The sequence below is a fragment of the Homalodisca vitripennis genome, chromosome 1 (assembly GCF_021130785.1).
Source record: "Homalodisca vitripennis isolate AUS2020 chromosome 1, UT_GWSS_2.1, whole genome shotgun sequence".
Taxonomy (NCBI): domain Eukaryota; kingdom Metazoa; phylum Arthropoda; class Insecta; order Hemiptera; family Cicadellidae; genus Homalodisca; species Homalodisca vitripennis.
The window spans coordinates 133,268,427-133,294,301 of NC_060207.1; the positions used below are offsets into that span (position 1 = coordinate 133,268,427).

The window sequence follows — 25,875 nt, forward strand, 5'->3', positions numbered from 1 at the left end:
TGAACCATGAAAATTAAACTTTATGTGACTGAACTATCATAATATATTTGAAACGATTTTCAGGTTTTGCTCAAAATAAATTGTATATCTATCTTACTTAGTTTGAATGAATGACAAGTAGGCTTATCATACAAAATTGTTTTTATTTGCAAGGATGAAGCAAGTTTAATGTAAAAGATCTATATTTCTTACAGCTTTATATGAGTAGTGTCATTTTAATATCAGTAAATAAAAGAATAACATTTAATACAACATAGACATTTTGCTTTGCATATAAGAGTAAACAACTTCAGACACTGAAGGTCTCCAATGGTGATAATATAACAAGAATTTTCATAGCTAATTTTGCTCTTTTTTGCAAAATACATAAATTTTTAACCTTTTAGTTTAGTTCATTGTGAATCCCAATCTTTATTAAATAAACTCATATCTGAAGTTAATTTCTTATTAAGCCCTATGCATAATTTAAGTTGCAATTCCTTCAACTGTGTGCCATAGATTACTTAATCTGAATACAGCCAGATTAACAGGTATCATGTTGTATAGACTATCTCTTTGAGAAATGTCCTGGAGTAAAATTTACTCAATCTGTCTGTGGTTATGGAAAGTGTTCATTAAGAGAATCCTGGAGTGAGCAATTTCAAGAGTTTATTTATATCAAATGAACACTGCTTGGGTCTTTAGTTAATGAAACTAAAGTGTCCAAGAATATGATCAGTCAGCTATTAGACATGGCATCAACATCCCTTTAATTCTAGAGGCATTTCCTTGTTTTCATGAAAAATATCTTTTGGCATAGTCAGAAGATAGGTAGTTTTGAAGGATAATTAGTACATCAGTTATGGTAAAACACTTATTTAGTGGATGATTTGTTAATATATTATTTTCAAAAGTTTACAGCTTTAAATTTATTTTTTATCTCAATCACTATCATAGAAATCTAGTATGAGTGTAAAAGATCATATTTGTAGATATTTTATATTGGTAATTTAATGTAACCTGGATCATGGAAACCTAAAAGACAGAGTTTGTTGTAAAATGTTAGTTTTAAAAACTAATATTCTTATTCTAACAAGTTCATTGACGTAGGTTTTTGTGTAATCTAGTATTTTCTATAAGCATTCATGTTCAAATTCATTTCATTGAATACAATTTACTAAAGGTATGGTCATCTAAAAAAGTTTGCCCAGCTTAAATAGTGATTACACAGGCAAAAAATACAAAATTACTTTGTAAATAACAACAAAACTTTGAATTTTCCACAGTTACTTAACAATGCTACTTTAGGAGGATGCTCTGTGAAAAATTCTGAATCCATTAAAAGCCTTAATCTCACATCAATGATACATAGGAACAAATTAAGAACATCAGAAACAATGGATAGCAAATTTAATGTCGCATTCAACTCCCAGAATGCTCTAATTATCTTGCCATTCAACCCAAGATGATTGTTGGGGTATTATTAATCTTTATCTTCCCTTCTCTTCAGTTATGTTGGACTTATACAATTGACATATGTAAGTCTGTAATTTTCCACAGTTGTAATAAGTACAAGAAGTATGATCTCAGCATTGGTTGGCTTGAACACTATTGTTAATTGTACTCAAAATTTTTTGATTGAAACAATCAATATAATCCTGTAAAGATATCTGTTGGTGACAATGCTGGATATTAAATTGTTATTTAGTGTACTAGAAGATCCTTTTTATACAATCCTAGTTTCATTTAAACTTTTTTTATGAATAATTTTTAAATTTTCACATAAATACTAAATGGATTAATTGACCAGCTGGTGTTTCCTTTGTTCTCTGCACACTTGATTTAGTAACGATTCCTTTTATATTCAGCTCTAATTAAAAATTTGTTTTTAATTAGTAAGTATTTTTTCACTGAATAGTGTTAAATAAGGTTGCAGCCACTATTCAATTTGATTTAGTAGCTGTATAAACAGCTTCTACCTTTTCTGCTAATTCCTTTGTCTAGTTTAATGTATAAAATTGTCTCTATGTACTGAGATTTTGACTATAGAATTTTGGATGGTGTGAGGGCATTTCACAATTTTGTTTAGTCATTCATTCACATCATCATTATACCTATATATATTTTATTACTGAAGTGCCTGGTTAAGCAGCCTTAAACTTGGCCCAATTAGGGTGATTAGTCAAATTGTAAATTGTGTCAATACTAAATTGTTTGAGAACTAAAGGAATTTTCAACTTTCAGTCAATAACCATAAATTGCAAACTATTATTTACGTAAAACAGTACATAAAGTCTTTTAAAATAAGCTTACAGTATGAGCACATGTTCATGGTGGTCATTTAGTGGCACATGTAGTGAATTAAGTTTTCTGGTAGTGAAAGGGTTAAAATATGCAGTTCTCAATGGAAGAAGAAATCGTATCAGATTAAACAAATGAAGCAATATAAATGGAAAAATGTGAAAAGAGATAGAAATATTAATTAAAGCCCGCAGTGTAGTATTTTGCTAGTATTCTACAGTGATTGTGTACCAGGTGTTTTGTCACCCTTGTGGTGTGCAAACAACTCAGTTTGGGAACCTCACTCATTAGTTGGGGTGGAGTCAATTACCACTAGTACCATGTCAAATACAGTATCGTGATGCGTAATGTGACTACTATATTTTCTGTGGAAACTTGTATTACTACATGACCAGCATTCTCAGATACATGCCAATCAACATGGCACTGGACGTATAACTTATGGCTTACCTTTTTGGTTTGTATTTTTGTAAGAAGGCAGTTGATTTGAATGTGAAGGCTATTGGGATGAGGTCAGTTTAAGAGAGGAGCATTCAGAGGTGTGGAGTAGTGAAACATTACAATTAAAATATGTAGTTTTAAGCGGTTGTTGGCAATGGATTTTCTCTTTCTCTATGGGTTAACAGAATAAGTTACAACTTTTCTCCAGGAAATGTATTTACCTAGAAAAGATGTTTATGCAAAGTAGGATGAATAACCAGTACATCATTCTTTGGAAGGTAGTATTACATTGTAAAAGAGAAGTCGTCAAATTTTAATATTTTCCTTGAGATTATTAGAGCTAAAATAATTAAAGTTTTGGTTTTGGTTATCATTGATCAGAATGGCACCCTATCAAGAATCAAGAATGTTTATTGTTGTCCCACATTAAGCATTAACAATTTCACAAGACTGGCATGAGTTAGGCTACATCATTTGTCACATTTCATTATAAATAGTTTCTTATAACTGGAATAAAATGTCCTTGTAACTAGTTAAAAATTTCCTTAGAACTAGTTTACAATTTCCTAAGAAGTAGTTTAAAATTTCTATAAAATTAGTCTAAAATTCAATATCATTAAAATAATTTAGGTACACCTCTTCAACTGAATAAAAGGTTTTCATTTTCAGCCACTTAACCAAAACATTCTTAAAGTTCTTAGTGTACACTGTTTTGGAATTATAAGGTAACTTATTAAAAAGATTTGTACCAATGTAGACAAAACTATATTGGGACTTGCCTAACCTAGTGTATCTCACATCAGTTAGATTTGCAGATCTGGTATTATGAGAGTGTACAGAATTTCTTAAACTAAATAAGGTCAGATTTCTTTGATATAAACTAGGTTCTGTAAAATGTAGATACTTGGCAATGTTAGTATGCCTAATCCTATACGGAAAGGTCTACAAGAATCTCATTAATGTTAATTAGGCAGCAGATAGCTTTTTTGACATTTAAAAACTTCCTTTGCACCAGAAGAGTTGCCCAAAGAATAATGCCATACAAAAAGTAACAGTGAAAAAGTAAAAAATAGGTGTTACTAAGTAAATACAACATAACTTAAGTTTCTTTAGACAAAAAATTACTGGATAGGCGGGAGCAGAGATAGTTGGTATGAGCACTCCAGGTAAACGTAAAATCTAAATTAAATTCTAAAAGCTTAACTGATTTATTTTCAGAGTCTGTTGGCCTACTACTTAAACTAAAAACAATTATTTCTGTTTATTCTTGGTTGACCTTTCGTTTATTTACATGAAACCAGATGTTAACAGAGTTGTGTCGTCTGCATAGACTATCAACGGGACTGTGTATCAACTGGGCTAAATTCACTGGCAAATGTATGTGACAAATTGTAAAAATGCAAAATTTATTTGAATTATTTTGTTCTTTTTGTTGAAGAAAAACATTAGTAGAAGTTAAATTTTCCCTTATAATGGACTGTCAAGTACATGGTACTGGATGAGAAAGAGGGGGTGGAAATTTAAATATAAATTAAAGAATAGTGTGTTAAATTTAATAATTTTCCCCAACTATTAAAACTACTCAGCCATAAAGGTTAAAAATTTCATTACCAATAAGAAGGTACAAATTTTTGTTTTAGTAAATAAATAATTTTTTAAGGTTTGAATTAATACGGTTGAAAGGCAGGTATTGTTACTAGTTAGTCTCTAATTATTTGTTCCCCTTTTGGTAACATCATATGGTAACAGGCATTTTTTCAATCTTACTAAGGTATTCTCCAAAACGAAATTATTTTTTTACGTAAGAATAATATTTAGAGTGGTTTTCTTTATATAATATGCAATCTTTTGTACATCTATAATCATTAAATAATACTATGTAAAACACTAAAATAAACATGTGTACTACAAGCATAATATAAAATTCATTTGCCGCTGCCACTAAAGAAAATAAAAATTGAATCATAATTTATGAGTTTTATAAGTATTAGCTATTCTGAATTGATTATTATTCTAGCACACCCTTTCTTGGAAAAGAGGGATTTTAAATGATTTTCCCAAGTTTCTACTTGCAGTTGAAATATATGAATACATTTTCCTTCACACTGTATAAGTGTTAAGAGTGTGTGACAATTAACTGTTAGAAAGTTACAGATAAGTGTATGGTTCCTAATGGAGTCAAAGGTTTCTGCCGCACAGAGAGAGAATGTTTTGGCTACAAGGGGCCAATTATTACACAAGACTGTCCTAATGGCACCTTCTGTTGTCCAGACAGTGGAATTAGTAAGAGAAGTAAGTATGATTCGTAATTTCTTGATTGAATTTTAGTTAATTTACTCAATGTGAGGTATATTAAAAATGATTCAGGTCTGTGTCTAATCCCCACTGATAATCTCAGTAAATTTTAATAGCCTGATGAATTAGGACTTTTCCTGATTCACAAAAAGAAGTTAGGTTCAATCTATGTTGATAAGTTCTTTAACAATAGTATTTACTTTTCATACACCTAAGTCTTCATTGCATTTTGATGTAAAAAAATCCATTTTTAGCCAAATTTGTAAGAAGCTCAGGGAAACTTTTAATAAAATTTTAGTTTTAGATGATGAATGGTGGCAGGTTTATATAAATAGACCTAGGAAACAAAGATTCCAGAAAGGTCGACAACATTACAACAAGGTGAAGACAAAATTGTACACGAGGTTATTACTTTTGGTACAGTTTCAAAAGCTTCCCTAAATCACTTGCTTTTACTTTTTTTCATAAAATGTTAACTGAAAGAATACAGTTTATAAGTTTATCCATTTTAGGTACTAAGGAAATTGAACCAATAAGAGTTTATAACTTTCTTTTATTTAAAAAGTTAAAAACATGTTTTAATGTGTCACGTTAGCTACTGATCACATAATCATTTGTAATAAAGCCATTCTGCCGAATTGTTTGTCAAAGTATAAAATCATATATTTACAGTAAATGTAACTCTTTTTACTTAAACCCCTTGGTTTTGACGTTATTATAGGTTAGAAGGATTGCGTAAAAATGTGTTATTGACAATATGCATTGTTATATTGTTTTTTTAATATTCTATTGTCTGCCGTAACATTGTGCAAGAAGCATGTCTATGACAACCACGTGTCATGCAAGTAGTTCTAGCATTTTTTATTACATGTCAGCACTTCCATGATCCTCTGTTCTGACCTTGGCGAGTTTGCTGCAGTCGCACAGTGCAGACATCTATTACGTGTTGTGTTGTATCCATTCTGAAGTATTTTATGGTTTTATTTCTAGTGGTTATTGCCATGGAAATATCTGATGCACAAATAGACCATTAACTTCGTTTGTATGATGATTACACGAACACACATAATAAAAATGATTTAATGGACAATATATAACAAGTGACAAAAATTTGTAAAAGATGCTGAAAATAACTTTTTTGCATTTCTAAAGAATATATTTAAACTCTAGAAGCTGCCTCTGTAAAAACAGCAAAAAAAATTGTGTAAAGTATAAAAAGAAAACTGTTAAGGAGTTAAAAACAGGTATACCATCACTTTAATTTGTATTTGAATACTCAAATATAAATACTAGTAACAGATTTAATCTGGCCACTCATGAAAGCAGGATTAAAATTCCAAAACTTGGTGCCCATTGCTCAGAGGCATATCCCAGACATTGTGATCAGACATTGGGATCTGAGTCCATAGATGGAACTGAAATGATATGCTCCGGGTCCAAAACCATTGGCTCCAAGACTTCAGTGTTAAGGCATCCAAAGTGAGAGAGGAGCTAGATGCTAGCAGATCAGTAGGTTGCTAAAAGTGCACAATTTGTTGGTGAAAATGATTTTGTTGTTGTTTAAGACATATATGACATTGTGTATGCTACTACTTGTGATACACAGAAAAATTGAGTAAAACTCAATATTGAAAATCTGCATCATGTTTATAAACGAATAGCGAATTTTATTTTATAAAAATGTATTGAATAATTACATCACATATTTTACAGAAAAAACACATGACTACATATATAATGACATAAAATTAAAATATGAATTTTTTCAAAATAACTGTATAGACATATATGTTTACAATATCAATACAGTGAGCTTTATTTTATCATTACAACAAAATGCTTTGGACCAAGAAAAAACCAGTATACACTTTTTTTGGAAATGCAACTAAGGTCGATGATTGAAACAAGAGTGACATATTCAGGGTTCTTGTAGACATTACTTAGAAAATGTTCTGACATAGTGACTTACTTATTGCTTCTTATCTATACGCGTTCCACCAAAAAAACCAATTATTTGTATAACAGTTTTATGTTATAAACTACAATGTTTGTAGTCCAATAAGAACGATTAAAATCAAAAATAAAATACATATTTTTGAAGATATTTTAAGAATAAGGCAGTTCTAAAGATGGTCAATGTGGCTAAGATTATGAACATGTTAGTTATGCTTAAAAGGTGGTTAAAAACATTCCACTTTCATTTTAAAATAATACATGTTATTTCATTTGTTTAAGAATGTGAGGAATATTCGGCTGCAGTGTTTGGAACTCTGGAAGACCAACTTAACACAGAAGTGTATGACGATAACTTTGAGTCAAACTGTAATATTGAAGGTGTGCCTCTGATCGTAGGAGGAGTAGAAGCAGCACTTAAAGAGTTCCCTCATATGGTAAAAATTTGGAATAGTCTTGTATTTATATGGTTATTTACATATATATATATATATATATATATATATATATATATATATATATATTGATTTATAATACAAAACTGTTAGTAACAGAAAGTTAAGTTTATTTTATTGTTATTGTTCAAAATAAATGCTAAGAAGTGAATCTTGATTATATGATTTAGTTGTAACCCAGGATAATCCTGCTTGCTTCATGGGCTGATCCAATTCACCTGTTCTCTTGGCACTTGGCTTTATAGTATATATCAGATAAAACTTTTGTAGAGATATGTCGTACATTTTTTTATAGATCTCAAGCTTATAACGTTTTTAAGAAAGCAGGTGTTATGTAGTCCAGTTATTCATTGCAAAATTAAATATTTGAATAAAATATACAATAAAATCTTGTTGAATTTGTTAATGTTTGAATACATTATTTTATTTAAATAACACTAAAATAATATTTTCTTAATAGAATTTATAAAGCTTTTCTTACACTTAAAAATTTAGCGTTCATTAAACAATCATATCTAATTGACCACTTTATGAGAACAGCGAGTCTTAATTTTTTGCAGGCAGCCCTAGGATTTGGATTAACTCCAAACACTGCCAAGTGGTTGTGCGGAGGAACACTGATTAGTGAGCATTTTGTGTTGACTGCTGCTCACTGTCTAGACCACTTCAGTGTGTAAGTATTGAATTTAGAATAGAAATTTATATATGATGATAAGATGTCATACTTATGGGTTAATATGAGATGAACGGTGTAGAGTATGAGTGAGTATGACCTGTGTAGTCTTGTTACTATCTATGGTCGTGTTACGTATCTACAGAGAGGGTTATTAGTTAAAAGACTAATAACCAGTAGACAACTAAGTGACTAAGGATTTAATCAAAGTTACTACTTGATTATGGCCTAGAATTGAACTAAGACAGAAACGTTGCTTTTGTTTGTAAATTTTTCCAAATAGAGTGTTTCATACATATACAGGGTCTGTTCAATAAGTATCAGGATTGGTTTAAAAAATTAATAATTTATGGCAGGTATCATTAAAAATTACTTAATAATCTTCAAAATACATTCCTCCTGCATCGATACACTTAGTTCAGCACGTCTGCCACTCGTTGGAAGTCGGTTTCCGGAATACTATTGAGAACCTTTGTCGTCGCCTCTTAAACGCCTTGATGGAGTCAAACTGATGTCCTTTGAGCTCCCTTTTAATTCGCGGAAGCAAGAACAAGTCTGGTGGAGTCAGGTAGGCATTGTTGCCGAATTTCACCAACAGCTGCCCCACAACAAACGCACCGTGGCACGGGGCATTGTCATGGTGAAGTTTCCAATTCTTCACAATGACTGGTTGAACACGCATTACACGATTTCGCAGGCATGTCAGTACTTGCACGTAAAATGCAGCATTTACGATCGTTTCAGTAGGCATGGACTCCTTTTCAACACCCACGTCGGTCATAAAACCAATCTGCATGGTTTTGGCTTTGACATTAAGCTTTTTTGGATGCGAGGATCCCTGCGTGAGCCATTCTGAATTTTGATGTTTTGTTTCCGGGTCATAATGGAACACCCATGAATCATCGCCGGTTATAATGTTGTTGAGAAAATTTTCATCTTCCTGGATGGTCCAAAATTTCTTGTGAAATTTCCACCCGTGACAGTTTTTGTTCCTCGCTCAAGGTTTTGGCGCCAGCTTCGTGCAACGTTCAAAACTTTCCTTATCGCAAGATCCTCTCTTACAATGGTGTGGACGGTTCCTACTTAAAGGCCAATCTCTTCTCTAATAAGGGTGATGGTTAAACGCCTGTCAGAGTCCAAAACAGTTTTCAGTTTGGCCACCTGTTAAATCATTTACCATTTTCAAGTACACGTCTTATATGCCATGCATAACAGCACCTCCCGGGAGTGTATGTGACCAATAACAGAGCATTGGGGAGTAATAATGTCAAATGTATACACATGAAATAGATATACACATACTACCATCATTAAGAGCTAGGATTTTCACAGCAGCACTAACAGAATGAGTGAAAAAGTTACAAAAAGTTGTCTTTGTTGATAATAAAACAATTGTTTTTCAGGGGACGCCCAAAATTTGTCAAGTTGGGCATGGTGAATGTACTCAGAGATTACAGTAAGAATGTACAAATCCATAAAATTGACAAAACAATTTTCTACCCATATTACAATAAAACTGTGAAAATGAATGACATTGGTTTGATCAAGTTAGAGGGAAAGGTCCAATTCAATACATATGCTCTCCCTGCGTGCCTAGACTCTGAAGGAATAATCAAAGAAGCAAGAGCAATTGCGACTGGTTGGGGGAAGACAAGAAATGGTAAGTCATGAGTAATGCTTTGATGTTTTAGGACTAAACAGTGAATACTAGTGATGATCTAATCCAGAATCTTATAGTCTTAAATCTGATTTCAAGTCTTAAAAAATCAATTCCAGGTTGTTAAATGTTGAATTCCAATCAATGTTATTTAACCAATTTTGATTTACATAAAATTATCACCAAACCAATTTCTGCCATTATTAAAGCCTAAAACCATAATTAATTAGTGAATTAATTTAGTGACAAATTTCAACAGTTCGATTATTTAATGTTGTTGATTGGTTCTCCCAACTAAACGTTTTTGAAGATTTGGGGGATTTTAGATTCAGCTTTGACACATCAATAGAGAATACCCCCATTTTAAATTTTGTACAAGATAATAAGTCCAGTTCATTGTAAAGGTTTTTATTAAAAAGAATTTTACAGTTTTAAATAATTGCAAAAATATTTTAATAATTGGATTTTAATACACAACAGATATCCAGAAAGTAGATTACGTTTTGCTCTGCAGCCGCTAGAGTCAGGACTATTTCGGCTATTTTTATGTCAGAGCCTTTCTCCATTGGGTGGCCATCCAGCCATGCTAGTGAGAGGTTACTGTTGTCCCTTGTTGTTTTACAATAGCAGTTTAAAATGTGTAACACAATTGATAATCCCGCGAGTTGTAAAGTGTGGTCGGTTATACAGTTTTGTTGGCTAAGCATATAATAAACCAATTGAGATTTATCGCTGTAAGGTTTTTTTGTTTAGATTAAGGTTGTGAAATATTAAAATGTATTATGAGCAAAGGCTATTGTGAGAGGAGTTAAATAGTAGGTTCGATTGGCAATACAACACCCTCAAATGAACCAACACATATTTTATTTGTAATAGCATCTCATTATATTGACTTAATTTTCAAATAACAATGGATATCAACAACAGACATATTGAACACAAAACTTTAATACCAATCAGGAATTATGTTTAATATTAAATTATTTATTACACTTTATGTTTAATTGATTTTTTCAGTAACATTTATTAGTAAATTTTGTAGTGTTTCAATATTTATGTATCCATGAAATTAAACGTTTACATAAAATTTATTGAGAACATTTACATAAAATATTTGGAATAGGAAAATATGAATTTCAATATTAAACTATTAATTTTATTTCTATACATTATAATCTTTTCTTTTTATCGCTTTAGGTACAGGTACCTTGGAATTTTAAATGAGACATATTAAAATAATTAATGAACCCTGATATATAATATTACGTTCCTAAAATTAAATACAAGATTTTCTTAACTTACATTTTGTTTGCACTTGACACTATTTCGCCTAAAAGATTTTTCCCCGCACACACACTGGCACTCCCGAAATCTGGTTTCCCGAATTGACTCCCCGACTTCCTCATCTCCCTCGTTCCTGATTTTTGATGTTGCCCCCGCCAGCTCTCCTGACCACGCCTATGCCAAATCTCTCCATCGTAATTGGTGAGTACCAATTTTTGGTATCAGCATGGCTGTCTCTTACATCGTCGCATGATTTTTAGAAATAAGCATTTCCGCTGCTTCAACATATATTTCCTGTTTGTTCACCATCGGTGTCTGGGCGGATGTGTGTATCCACTTACATCCGGAGGATGTTTGTTTAGAATTGTAATATAAGACCTCATGTACAGCAACTATCTGTACATTGATTCTATGAATTTTGTTATACTAATAATTACGTACATATGTCTTACATCGCCATCTCTGTGAAGTTTATGGAAACTATGTGATTACTCAAAGAAGAGTGCGTCATTGGTATGCAGGTTTAAAAATGGCTGACTAATGAGCATGTTAACAATCAAAGTGGACAGCCAAGCATTGTGACCGTTGAAATTGTCTCTAAAGTCGACAAGAAGATTAAAGAAGACCATTAAATAACAGAACTCTCACATAGTTTTCTTCAAATTTCAAGGAGTTTGTTATACAAAATTGCTATGCAGACATTAGGTTACCATACATTTTGCGAAGATGTGTATAGGAAATCTTAACAGAAACCCATAAAAATCAGTGTATGGCTGCTTCATTGACATTTTTTGACACTTACGAAAAAGATGGTGACTTGCTGCTCAATCAAATCATTACAAGAGACAAGTCTCACAGAGTGGTTGAAGCCTCATGTGGCAGAACTTTATAATGCTGGAATTTCAAACTAGTTCACCGCTATGATAAATGCCTAAATTTGTAAGGTGACTGTGTTGAAAAATAGTATTTTAAAGTCACTTTCAAAATATACGTAATACAATTTTTTCTTGTACTTTGTTTTTTGTTTATACCAAAATGAAATCTACTTTCTTGATAGCCTAGTGGATAGGATAGTAAGATAGCTATTAGTGAGATTATGGAAAACAACTTATTTAGTAGTGCGAGTGGTTTTTTCAGATGTACGAGAGGGATCTGCTACTCTCCTGAAAGTAACTTTGAATATAATAGGAATAAATGACTGTAAGGTTGCCTTCAGTAGAAAGAGAAGATATGGAGAGTTAGATGAGACCAGGATGTGTGCTGGGGACCTTAAAGGTGGAAAGGATACTTGTCAAGTAAGTGACTTTTAGCGTCCAATATGATATAAGTATGTATCGTCTTTTCCTCAAATTGTAATACCTGGTTAGTTATGAAATTAATCCTTTTGGCTCAGTTGTTAGAAGTAGGTAGATTTTGTAGCAACCGAAATAATAATAATTTATTTCTTACGAGATCTACATGTAATTGATATCTAAAAACCATTTATTATTTTAATAATGTCCAAAATGTTGCTGATTTTTGACATTAGAGAACTTGTCAGCCTGTCAGACTCAGAGACAACCTAGGCCTCAACAGTGCCACCTAGGTTTCCCTTTATGCTTTCTGGAACCCCAAACTAAGCCAATATTTCAGTAAAAGTTCAAAATTACTATTTACTTATTGTGAAATTAATATAATCTATAATTTCCATATCAAATTTTAATTTTAATTTTTGAAAATAATTGTACTTATAATAACAAATTTACGTACGTCCCACCATTAAAAAAATAAAATGTAAAAAATTGATTATTAATGAATTTATTGTTTTGTAGTACATATCTACATTCCAAATCTACATTTTTGTATATTTGGAAACATTTAGTTCCCATTGTAGAAAATAATCTTACCCAGAGTAACAAAATTATTTATATCTTACTTATTAAATCGAAGACAGGTGGTTTGTGTCAATGATGAGTGGTCACTTATAGTTGGGTTCAAGGTGTCAATGTAGGGTATCCCAGGGTTCAGTGCTGGGCCCTCTTTTATTCCTAGTTTCAATAAATTACCTACCAAGTTGTTCTTGCTAAATACTATATATATTTAAATATATATATATATATATATATATATATATATATATATATATATATATATGCAGATGGTACTACTCTTCTGTCAACTGGGTCTGAAATCAATTTGCTTAGGGACAATGTTAATGATCTTATAAAAACTACTTCTATTTGGTTTTTGCTAATTGATTTCTTTTAAATAAAAATAAGACTGGAACCGACATTGTTTCTGTCCAGTAAGTAAGTTTTTATAGGAATTTATTATTATGGACTGGCAACTGTCTTGGGCCCACAAATAAAGCATATATCTAAAAAACTTTCTAGAATAGGATTTCTATTAAGAAGAATAGTTGATTATGTGCCATCTCATATTAGAAATGGATATTTTGCTATTTTCCAATTTATATTGAGCTACGGTTTAATTTTCTGGGGAAGTTCAGGAAAAAGTGGCTGAGCTTCTGTTGATAAAAAAAACAAACAAAAAACCAGGATCATCAATGAAGTTGAATATAATTCACATTGTAAACATGTATTTATTAAATCTGATATTCTTACGGTTATTATTTATATTGTTATTTATTTATAGGACAAAAATTCATCAATGTAGAACTGTTAGTAGTACATTTATTGAATACTCATAATTATAATTTGCTGGACATTAATTTCACTGAACTGGAAAAAGTAAAATCCAGCCACATCATAATGGGCTTTAAGTCTCTAATACATTGCCTGTGAGAATACAAAACTCAATATGAGCTTTAATAGTAAAATTTGTGTGGTTGGTTTTAAAACCTTTTTACAGTATGCATAATTTTTAAATATACCTGTGCCAGACATGTTTCGTTGTTAGTTTTAAGCATTCTTGTTGTGTATTACGGTAGATTATTTATTATAGTATTTGTTATCACCTCTGTTATAATTTCAGTTATGAACTAGTTGATTTAACTAAGTTTTAATGTATCTATCTTCCTTAGTTTTAATCTTTCATTTTATGTTGTCCTGTTATGTATCATATTATTTATTTTAATGTTATATTATGGTCATATTGTTACTACTTACTACTGCATTACTGCCGTGGCTCCTGGTACCCAAGGTGGTACTTTGCCTCGCCAACACACTGCCTTCAGATCTCTCTATCCATTGCCTCTTCTTCCCTTCTTCCCAGTTTTCTTACGTCTCTTCTGATCTGGTCTCGCCATCTCAACTTGGGCCTTCCTGGTGGTCTTCTGCCCTCCGGATTGTTTACAAGGACGTTCTTGACTAAGGAGTTGTCCTCCTTCCTTAGTAAATGGCCAGCCCATCTCATTCTCCTACTTCTCACCTCGGCCACTATGTCTGGGTCCATATATAGTTGCCTCAACTCCACATTATGCTTTATCCTCCACTCTCCATCTTCAAGGGTTGGCCCATAGATTTTTCTCAATAATTTGTTCTCAAATACTATCAAACGTTTTTCTGTTTTTTTACTTAACACCCAGTTTTCTGAGCCATATAACAAAACTGGTCTTATAATGGTTTTATATATACGGAGTTTGGTCTTGTGTGATAGTAGTCGAGAGCTTAATAGCTTGTGGCATGCTGATAAACTTCTGTGTGCTGCATTTATCCTTTGTTGTATTTCCATGTCTTCTTCATTATTATTCGTCAGCATTACTCCCAAATAAGTGAAGTTGTTTACTTTTTCAAATTTGTGCCCTTCTATTTCTATATTATTCTCATTGTTTATTTGGGTTGTTCTCCCACACTCCATTATTTAGGTTTTCTCTTCATTTATGCTTAAACCAACTTTTTGTGTATGGTTTTAGGAGTTTTGCGACCAGCACTTCCAGCTCTTCTTTACTCTTCGCTATTATTGCAACATCATCCGCAAATGCAAGAACATTTATTTTGGTCCCTATTGTAATTCCAGCTTCTGTTTGTCTTACTTCTTGTAATGCTTCCTCTAAAGCTAAATTAAATAGCAATGGGGACAATCCATTCCCCTGTCTTACGCCTGTGCTTACATCAAACTTTTCCGAGATTTCCCCATTTATCTTAACCTTGCATCTAGATCCTGATATGCATGATTTTGACAAGTTTATTAATTTGTTGGGTATTCCATACTTTTCCATAATCTTCCAGAGTCTTCTTCTACTAATTGAGTCATATGCTTTGGAGAAATCAATAAAAAGGCATAGAAAGGATTTATTGAATTCATGGTATTTGGCAATTGCCTCCTTCAGTATGAATATCTGATCGGTAGTTGATCTACCTCTAGTAAAGCCTGCTTGGTGGTCACCTATTATATTGGATGTATACTCCTCTAATCTTTTTTGTAAAATCTTTGATAGCACTTTGTAGGTACAGTTTAGGAGAGAAATTCCTCTGTAGTTGGTGCACTCTTTTTTGTCACCTTTCTTATGGACAAGGATGACTATCGCTTCCTTCCATTCATTTGGAATCACTTCTTTTTCCCAAATATTCAGAATCAATTTGTGAATCTCCTTCGCTAGTCTTGCCCCTCCTGCTTTAATTAATTCTGATGATACTGAATCCTCTCCTGGAGCTTTATTGTTTTTTAATTCCTTGATTGCATTTTCTACTTCTTGTAGTGTTGGATCTGGGACCATTGGTTCCACATTTTGATATACTTCCTCGGTTTCCTCTTCCTCTTCCTCCAATGCTTCTACATTCAAGAGATCTTTAAAATACTCTTGCCATACTTGTATCCCTTCTTTGCTCTGTATCAATAGTTCCCCAGATTTGTTTTTGATTCCATATGGCATTGGGCTGTATCCCTTCCTGAAAAATCTCACCGATCGATAAAAGTCTCTGCTATTGTTTGCCGTCCTATCCTGTTCCGCTTTCTCTAGGATTTTGTTCACCCATTCCCTCTTTTTTCTCCTGAGTGTTTTTACCGCTTCTCTTGAGCGTTTTTTATATTCTTCCCTATCTCTTGCCTGTTTCCTGTTGAGCCAAGTCTCTTTCCCTTCCTTTCTTTGCACCATATTGTTATATCTTTTAAATGTTTATCACAAGTCGTTGCATCTTTGTTGTATAGCTGTTTTTATTAGTTTAAAGCTTAAGTCATTATAAATTATTATTGTTGGTAGAGGTAATGATTTTATTATTAAGTATGTTTTCTAATTTGACATTGTAAATAAGATGTGACATAACACATGATTCAATGTATTATTTATAATATATTATAAATTTTGACAACATCTATTGGATGTATAATGTGCTTAATGATGAATAAAGACGATCGATTGATTGAAATTTAGCCCTTCGTGTATTACTTGTGGTTTTTAAAATATATTTAATTTTTCTTCAAGAGAACCTTGATACCATTTTATATTTTCTGTAACTAGATAAAATAAAGAATAAATTGGCTATCTCTGATCTAAAATTTATTATATTAATACACTTTATCATGTGCAATCCCACCACTAAAGAAAAACATTTAAAACTTTTAATGGAAGTCATGTAAAAATGATTTATGCCATATAAATCTCCACATTCTCTTAAAAAATCTTATATAACATATATAGTTTTATAGTATAAATGTATTTTTTGCAAAGTACAGGTACAAAAAACCCAAAATTACCTGTCATATGAGGAAAAAGTGATTGCCAATTCCAGGGTGAAACAAAGAACAAAGTTTAAACCACTTTAAATATTGAAATTGGTCAGGTTGAAAATAACTTTGAGCAGATTAACTGATTCTGTTTTTAATGAACTTTTTTGTTCATTCTATACTAAAAAGTTAAAGGTGAAAATTTAAAACTCTAATTGTTGTATGTTTATTATTAGAAATAAGGTACAAACTAAAGGCACATTGTACAAGGTACAAAGGTTTTAAAGTACATCAAACAAGGTCAAAAACTGCATTTACGTAACTGGTATAGTATTTTCACTTCTAATGAAACAATTTTTTATGACAACAATTTAATGTAATCTCTAGCAAACCAACTGCTCGTTCCTTGAGAATTTTGCAGTATATAAACTTTACTGTATGTATCATGTGGTTTTTTCATTATAGAATAAGTGGTTGACTTATTTCTTAAAGAAATAAGTTTTATATTTCTTATAAATTTACTTATACAATAAGTAATTTTAAGAAATGTTCAATTTTATGTAACAGCATAAAATAATATTTCTTTGTTATACCTAGCAGGTTAAATCAAAATGTTACAGGGAGACTCTGGAGGGCCCATCCAGACAATTCTAGAACATCCCTTCTGCATGTATCGGATTGTAGGTGTGACTTCCTTCGGCCTGACTTGTGGTTTTCAGTTTGCCCCAGCCATCTATACTAGAGTTTTTCACTTTATCCCTTGGATAGAGCATATGGTGTGGTCTGATTAATCTTGCTAGTACATTTACTTCTCAAATTAACAGCCTTCTTCTTTTCTTTCTACCCTGTATAGAATAAAGAAAAAGAACTGTAAGGCAGGAAACTTCTGAATTCTTCATCGAGTTTAAGTTCTTAAGTTGAAAGTACCTATACTTAAAGATTTAAGAACACTTTACATTACTTAGATTTTCAAAATAAATGTATACGAATACTTAATATAGAAATGTTAAATAGTTATAATTCTGTATATATGTAAATTATCAAAGCAATGTAATAAACATCTTAAAAAATAGTTGATACTCGTTATCTGTAAGTATGTTTAAATGAAATTTGTTATTTATTGAATGATTATCCAGGCTCAGGGGGATTTGAAATAATATATTTTCTAATAATGTATATTTTTAGGACTTCAAATATTTTTTGTCTCCCGTATATTTAATTTACATTGTACTATTTAATTTTATTGGTAATGCCCCTTTAGATTAAATTGAGAAATAATTAGATATGCTTACCAACATTAAATCCAAAACAACAGTCAGTCATATTATGTGTGTTGCACGATTTTAATTACAAAAACAAAGGTATTTTATGCCATAGTCTAGTGATGGAGTAATGTACCTAATTAATTATCATTATACAATTCTTTATAATGTTGTAACCAAATCAACAGATACATAAATTTAGTGCATTTTGTAATAAAAAAATGAGAAATGCACATTTTTAATTGATAAAATAAAGTAGTTATCTTAATCTTATAAAATTGGCAATTCATAGATGTCTGCTGGCCAAAGAGTTTAGCCAAAGATATTGGAATGTAATTTTAGTACTTACAATTAGTGAATGTTCTATTTTCAGAAGCAAGCTAAGTGTATGAATAAACATTTCATCTATCTAGAAGTAATGGATTGATATGGTACAATTTAATCTTTTAGGTTTGTTTTATTATTATACTTTATTAGTAGGTACAAAAATAGTTTAAATTTACAGTAGTGGTTCTCACTGGCTTTACTACAGATCCTACAATACTTATTTTACCTACTTGATGGTCTGTATCTTTCCTACTTTTCTCACAGTGACTAGTTATAACGTGCTCTGAACTTGAAAATTCCACCACTGGTGAAGTCTGTTCAGTGGTTAGTTTTTGTGTCCTAAAATGTTTTAAGGTGATTGCAGTTGTCACCTAGTGTGGTCACTTGAGATTTGTTGATGAAAATCAATGAAATATAATCAATAAATTTGTGAAAATCATCATTTTACAACCATTGAACTTTGAAAACATTTCAAATAAATTTCATGAAGTTTAGTTCATACAATTGTTGGGAATCTTGGCTACCACAAGTTTTATGACAGGTGGATTCATAAATCCTTATAGAAGACCATAAAAAAAGGTTTGCTGCACCGCTGAATTTGCTTTCCAATTACAGTAACCATGGTTATGAACTTCATGATCATATTGTAACTGGTGATGAAACATAGGTGAAGCATGTTGATTGTGAGACCAACACAATCAATCTACGGGATGGTGATACACACATTCTTCCAAAAAACCAAGAAAATGTCCTCAAATCTGCCAGAAAGATTACGGAAACTGTTTTCCGAGGTAATAAGGGTATGATTCTGATATCCTTGAATGAGGTTTAATATTCAATGCCTAAAGGTATTGTGAAACATTGCAAAAACAAAGCATTGGGGGAAAAGTGAGCTCAAAACTTTTGTTTCTTCATAACAGTGCATGTCAACACACAGTTAATAGTATCTCACAGCTTTTGAATGGAAGATGTTTGATCATCTTCCATGCACCAACACTAGTCTGGACTAGTGCCAAGTGACCACCACCTATTTCCAGCGATTCAGACCTGGCTCACAACACAGCATTTCGATACTTGTTATTATGATGGCGCCAAACTTCATGGTGGCATTAACCAACGATTTAAGATCTCAGACAGCGGTTTTCTTTAAAGTTGGAATTGAAAAACTTGTGTCACGCCATGATCAAACGCCTCAATTTGAATGGTATTACATTGAAAAATAGTCAAAGGGTGTGCCTGAATTAGTACCTCATCACTTGTGAGATAATTTTGATGCCAAAAAAGGAGTTTTAAAGGGGCCTCGACTGTGTTTGTGCTCTGAATAAGCACTCCTTTAAAATTGGGGGAGGGGGGTTCTAATTCAGAGCCATGACCAGCACTGCAAACAAGCACCAGTACTGTACATTGACAACAAAACAGCAACACATTAGCATACAGTCCACAGATTCACGAAATAACTAAATATTAAGAATTTTCTGAATTAAGAAATCAGTCAGTGAAGATTTAATCAATGTTAATCTTGTTTTATTCTACCAATTGAAAAATTGTTTTTTAATTACAATAGTTCAGCCACAAAAATGTAGTTTTTGCATAATATTATTATTGCTTCAATAAATAATTCCATATAAAAATTCTCTTCTTTTGAGATAATTAAACATCAGAACCAAATGAGAGTAGGAAAAACATATTTTTCAACGTTTTTTTACAAAGATTGCTGCTTTTATACATGTTCTCGTTTGAGCATCATCGGCATGTGGTACATTAAAAAAAATGCAAGGTTTAAAATTTTGACACCTTTATATATCTTTTTACCCTTAATAACACTAACAGGGTGACCACTCAAAACCTCTTTCCAAATTCCCGGTTTCCCCGGTCGAAAAATTCCGGTTATCTAGTCTATTTTTAAATCAAAATAGACAACTGTAGTGCTGTATTTGACCCTTACGCCAAGTGCAACGATGACGTTTTATCGTCACTAGCAGTATTTGCAAGCAAGAAATGCCACAAAACTGCGGTGCTTTAGCATTTCGTCGCTAGCGTTATGCGAGAAATTTGGTGACGATTTATCGCTATCACCTATTTTAAGCTCCTTAGTTTTTATCTCTGTGTCTTTCGATGTGTCGACATAACATTGTGTATACATAATAACTTTCTTTTCTTTGATGTTTAGAAAATACATGGATCCAATTCGTGAATACAAAGATAACAAATAAATACCAACACAGCGCTACCATAGGGCAGACTGCAGCCCAGTATTGCGGGTCAGAAGTCTAGCGGTGAACGAACTTTCAGTATGAGACAATGATTTTGCCGGTATACAAGGTTGCTTCAGTACAATCAACAAATAAACAGACAGTGCAGACTCAGTCAGTTAGATTATAGTCAAGAATTACGAAACAACAAGACATAAAGATTCTCATACACGTTGGACTATTATTTTGGTTTGAACAGTTCGAATCGTCTGAACGATCGTCACGTGTGCGTAGAAGTCGTTCCGGTAAATAGTTGACCGCAGAACTGGCGGGATTTCCAGTCGTCGCCCAACCAATGCCGCTCTGACGACGAAAACTGATGAGCGTGGTTGATTCGATCGGCTGGCCGTTTGCCGTTTGTAGACTGGCAACAACATTAAGTTGCGTTTACACTGGTAAATAAAGTTGCGAGAGAATTTATACAACTACTGTAGCATAATGTGAATATATAATGCATACCAATATAAGCAATTTTACTCACGAGAACTGTTGCAAGTAGGCTATGCTACAGTTGTACCGCTGGTTGTTCCGGGAGTCAAGACGAAGTCTGTTCACTCACAACAGTGATGTCTCGGCGTCGTTTATAATTGAAATTTGAATAGCCGACACTGTTCTCCAGTTGTTTTAACCAACTGTCCTGCACTGGTTGCGGCAGCGCTCGTGAGAGCTCTTGCACCCGTTTAGACTAGCGTTGTTTAGTTGGACACAAAACTTGCACCATTTTTGCCGGTGTAAACGCAATTCAGTCGAGATTTGGATGCAAACGTGATTTTAAAACATAACATAACTTCCTTCGTTTTAACATATGTAATTTGATGACAATCGGAGCGTGTGTGAGGAACAATCATTCATAGACCAACCGAGGCCTCGGCCGCGATACGCGCGGTTAGCACTAGATTGGGTGGGGACTTAAAGTTTAATGTTTGTGTTGTACATATGGAGAACACCCGATACTAGCCATTGCATACGTGAGCAGCAGGGCAGTACACACGATGGCGCTTATTCGCCGCCAATTCTAAACATTAAATGTTTGTCCTGCCGCCCAACCCTCAGCTCAGTCTGTCATTGCTGTGCAATAGGATGCAAACGCCCCCTTCTCGACGGTACTTGTTGCAACTAATCCACTATTTTCTTCTCCAAAAGGTATCTTATTAAGCTTTGTATAAATCCAACCGACATTCTGGTATACTCAAAAACCCAGGCTGTACCTCTTATCAAACCGTCAAACATTATATTATTCAACGAACCAAACTCTGACACCTGTTTATAACACTGTACATTTTAGGCCTGTGCTATCTATCTAACACACGTCTTTCCAAAATACTATTTTCTCTAAAGAGTAAGAGTTGGACAACTTCAGCCGGAGACCCCTCTTCCGCGACTGAATAAATACTTAAGTACAAAAAACTCGTTTGTATCGTGGTTAGTACCGCTCTGCCGCTTAAAGCATACCACTCGTTTAGTGCCGAAGTCAGAAATGATCGGTCGGCCGATTGTAATTATCCAATACATTGTTAGGTTTTTTGGGGGGGGGGGGGAGGGACGGAGGCTTGCCACGTCACAGGAGTAGAACTAATCAAGATAAACTCATTACACTAGTGAGGTAACCTTAGATCAACCAGCGTCAGATGTAGCTCACGAACATATGTCGATCTTCACAATTTCACAAGCCACGTCGCGTAAAATACGATGTTTCGTGGTTAATCAGTTCTTAATTCAAGAAGCTGTAAAATTATTATCTTGATTTTATAAGTTATTGGAGACGGAAAATTTTCCCAGTTCTCAGAAAAATTCCCGGCTTATTCCCGGTGGCCACCCTGACTAATTATAGTAAAAATTGTTCAAGATACTCGGAGTTGCAATTGCGGTAATAACATAAGGAAACAACTGCATTAGATTTGGTCCTGTTAAGCAAGTGGAATGAATTAACGAATAATTTCTTTATTTTTATATGAATACAGAGACGAAATTAGGTGCCACAGGGCTCTTTCTCACATTAAAATAAAAATAAATGCAACTACTAAATACATAACTCCAGTCAAAAAATGAATGAACTTAAACTGACTACTGTTTAAAATACAAACTAAAATTTATTTTAAAACCCATTCACTTAGTCATTCAGTCCGCCCACTAACATCCACGTCCACGTTATCGATCTCAGCAGCTGCATTCATCTGCACTAAGAAGAGATTTTTTTTAAAACCGTACCTGGCTTTCCAGTTCTTTAATGCTATCTGAAAGGCCGTAAAAGGCTTTGCAAGTGGGAACAATAAAGGATTTATTAAATATTGCTGTTCTATAACATGGAACAAACAGCATAGACGACCCAGTACAGGTATTTTTGCGGTTCCATTATTACAAATAAATTCGAAGAAATCGTTGACAAAATATTGTTGAAACCCATTCTTAAGAATGGAATATAACACAATAAAAATTCCAATGTTTCTAAAATAATTTAATTTTAGAATTGATATGTGAATATAGTATGATGTGATATGTTCATATGTTCACAGATCAGACAAAAATCTAATACAATAAGTTTGGATTCTTTGGAGTCTGTTGTTCAAAACCTTAGTCATGTCATATATAGAGTTGCAGTTGCAGTAATAAGTATGGAAATACAAGTGCTTGCTCAAGTAACAGTTTAATATGGAATGATAAAAAAGATGAATTTTCTTCAATGCGAAGAACGTTTTTACAAGTGCCTGCTACATGCTCACACCAGTTCACAGTAGAGTTAATAGTAAGTCCCAAACTTTTAAAGTGACTGCAGTACAGTATCGATATTCTGTTCACTGTTATTTTCAAGTCCATTATTAAATATAAATTGTATTCAGTAGTCGAGAGCGAGTAATTATTATAGGTTTTGTTTTGTCCGCGTTAAGTTTTAAGTCAATGATTTTCTGTCCATTTTATTATTTGTTTAATCTTTTCATGAGTGTAGATTTGAGTCATCTGATATATGAGTGAAACCTAGTAAAAGTTAGTACAGTACATAAGTCCTTTGCATTTAAAGCAAATAGGTTATCAAAAAAAAGATACGGCATCCTCTGTATGAACACACTACCATCTACCAAGATAAGATCTCATTCAAGAAGTAAACGACTCAGTAAAACCTAAATGTTTTAATTCAGCTAATAACACAATGTGGTTGACTTAATAGCCTTTGAATAATCAAACGAAATCAAAATAGTGCAATGTCATTGATTCATGGCAAGCTGAATATCATGTGTTCCACAGTAGCGCAGTCTCTGTATTGTGATAATGATAGAAGCCAGATCAGTACATTTTGGAAGTACTCTGAATAGTAATAATTTTATTATTTTGAACTTTCATAACATCTAGACAATGCATAAATAAGTACTTTTGAATTATTACTCAATTTAAAATTATATATATATACACACACACACAAATATTGTTTTCATTTATGTACATTATTGGAATTAAAAGATATGGAAGGACACCTACTTTACAAAAGTATGTACTGTATACTGTATTGAAGAGAATATTTGCAGTTTTAAAAGAGAATTTGTATTACCTCTTGAGACCAGCTGTCGACCAGATATTTGCCCCTGATTTTTTTTTTTACTTTTTTGTAACTATTGCTGTTTGGCATTTGAGTTATTCTACACTTTGGACTTCTATTTGTGTTAAATGAATACTAGATCCTTTATGATACAAGAGGCACTGCAAACAAAAACTAGAACATCAACTCAGATGTTGTCTGCACTTGTGTGTGTTTGTAAACATTGTCGGTCCTACTAGAAGTTTCATTGATGATGATGAAATATTAAATGAACTAAACAATTTTGATAGTGATGTTGAATCAGAGTGAAATGTCTTCTGAAAACTTTGTGTTAACTACTGATACTACTATGTGGTAACGACTATAGTTCGACCACGGTATTTCTGTGGAACACTTAACATTTTTGTAACTAATAAAAGTAGGTTTAGACCTAGACCCAGATCAAATAAACCTAATTATAATGTAGACTGGATCCTATGTGAGAAAAATGACAGGTTTCAAATAACCTGAAAATTTAATAAAAATGTCCCTAATGTTATTCTAGTTCTATTTTACCTTTATCCATACAATTTTGGTCTATTGTTTATGTGAATGAAATAAAAATTACTTCAATTTGGTATTTTATTTTTATATTTAACAAATTATTACCAACAAACAAAATATTTTAAAAGAATGTTGGCTCTTTTGGAATTAATAACTTTTCTGTGTAAAAACAAAAACAAAAATATTTCAGAAAAACGAATTTTAAACATTTGGTTTGTATGGTGTAAAAAAGCTGTAAAAGCATAAAATACATACAGCCTGAGGACAGTTGGTGCAATTTTTAATGAAGCCTCAAAAGGTTAAAATGTGTTCCCAGGGCATTGATTATGTAAAAATGTATGAATAATCTCTCCTTGAGCCACAGTGAAAACTTTGTGGTAATTTGAGACTAATTAATGAGAAGTTCAAAACACACTCTTATAAATTAATAATTTTATAAACACAAAAGATTTGAATAAATATATTTATTTTTAATACATTACATAATGTAAACAAATAACAATACTTAACTATTAACAGCATAAAAATATACAGTAAGACTGTAAGTCCACATACATAACATAACTAATTGTTATAGACATTTAATATTTATACTTATATCACTCATTTATCACAATATATTCAGGTTTCAGTGCTATCACCTAATGAAATATGAAATGTTATTGTCTAAGATATGTAAACTTTCTAAAAAGAATCTTTGTTAAGGCACTTTCTTAGTGCACATAATGTATGTATTAAGGATTTTATAGTATTTGGTGTAACTGGTGGGATTGTGGATGTTCAATTTCATTTAGTCGTTTAAGAAAATGTATAACAAATTACGATTTACAATAATGCTGATTATATATTTTGTCACATGGCAAGTGGCAGAAACTGGAGCAATTTTGAGATTTTACATAAGCTTTTGTTGCCCAATAGTTTTAACAACATTATTTTTATGGTGGTTTTAAATTTTAGTCTTGTACTGCTCATTTTCATCAGATTGAGGATGTACAAGTTAAACAGTATTTGTAAAAATTACTACAGTTATATTTGTCAAAAATGTTTTGCAAGTCCATGAACTTTTGAAAGTATTAAGTTGTTCACATCAATAATAATAATTGATGTTGGGACTATGTTGACAATTGCCAACCAATATCTTCAGTATGGAATTTGAGACTTACGTACTCTTTAGAGCAGCTCTAATGGGTCTTTCTTCACCAGTTATTAAGAGTGAACAATAACTTAAATTTGGTATAGACAGCTTTTAAATAAAAACTGAGTATAGACTTTCTATAAATTAAGTCAATCCAAAATAGAAAAGGTTTATGCAATAAAAAA

At 32.3% G+C, this 25,875-nt stretch overlaps 1 protein-coding gene across 1 annotated transcript; it reads left to right on the forward strand.

Annotated features, from left to right (window-relative positions):
* Window positions 1–1,390: 1,390 nt before the first annotated feature.
* LOC124371552 (serine protease snake-like) lies at window positions 1,391–17,463 on the forward strand. Its single transcript, XM_046829905.1, has 7 exons — window positions 1,391–1,517; window positions 4,876–5,013; window positions 7,252–7,406; window positions 7,985–8,097; window positions 9,501–9,757; window positions 12,176–12,333; window positions 17,263–17,463. Exons 1-7 carry the CDS (start codon window positions 1,445–1,447, stop codon window positions 17,431–17,433), a joined length of 1,065 nt encoding a protein of 354 aa, XP_046685861.1. The 5' UTR covers window positions 1,391–1,444; the 3' UTR covers window positions 17,434–17,463.
* Window positions 17,464–25,875: the final 8,412 nt, after the last annotated feature.

Excerpts from the sequence above, each read along its gene's own strand:
- LOC124371552 (XM_046829905.1), top strand. The coding sequence starts at position 1,445 with ATGATTGTTGGGGTATTATTAATCTTTATCTTCCCTTCTCTTCAGTTA. Across the intron at positions 7,407-7,984 it reads TTAAAGAGTTCCCTCATATG|GCAGCCCTAGGATTTGGATT; the intron begins GTAAAAATTTGG and ends AATTTTTTGCAG. Across the intron at positions 12,334-17,262 it reads GTGGAAAGGATACTTGTCAA|GGAGACTCTGGAGGGCCCAT; the intron begins GTAAGTGACTTT and ends AAAATGTTACAG.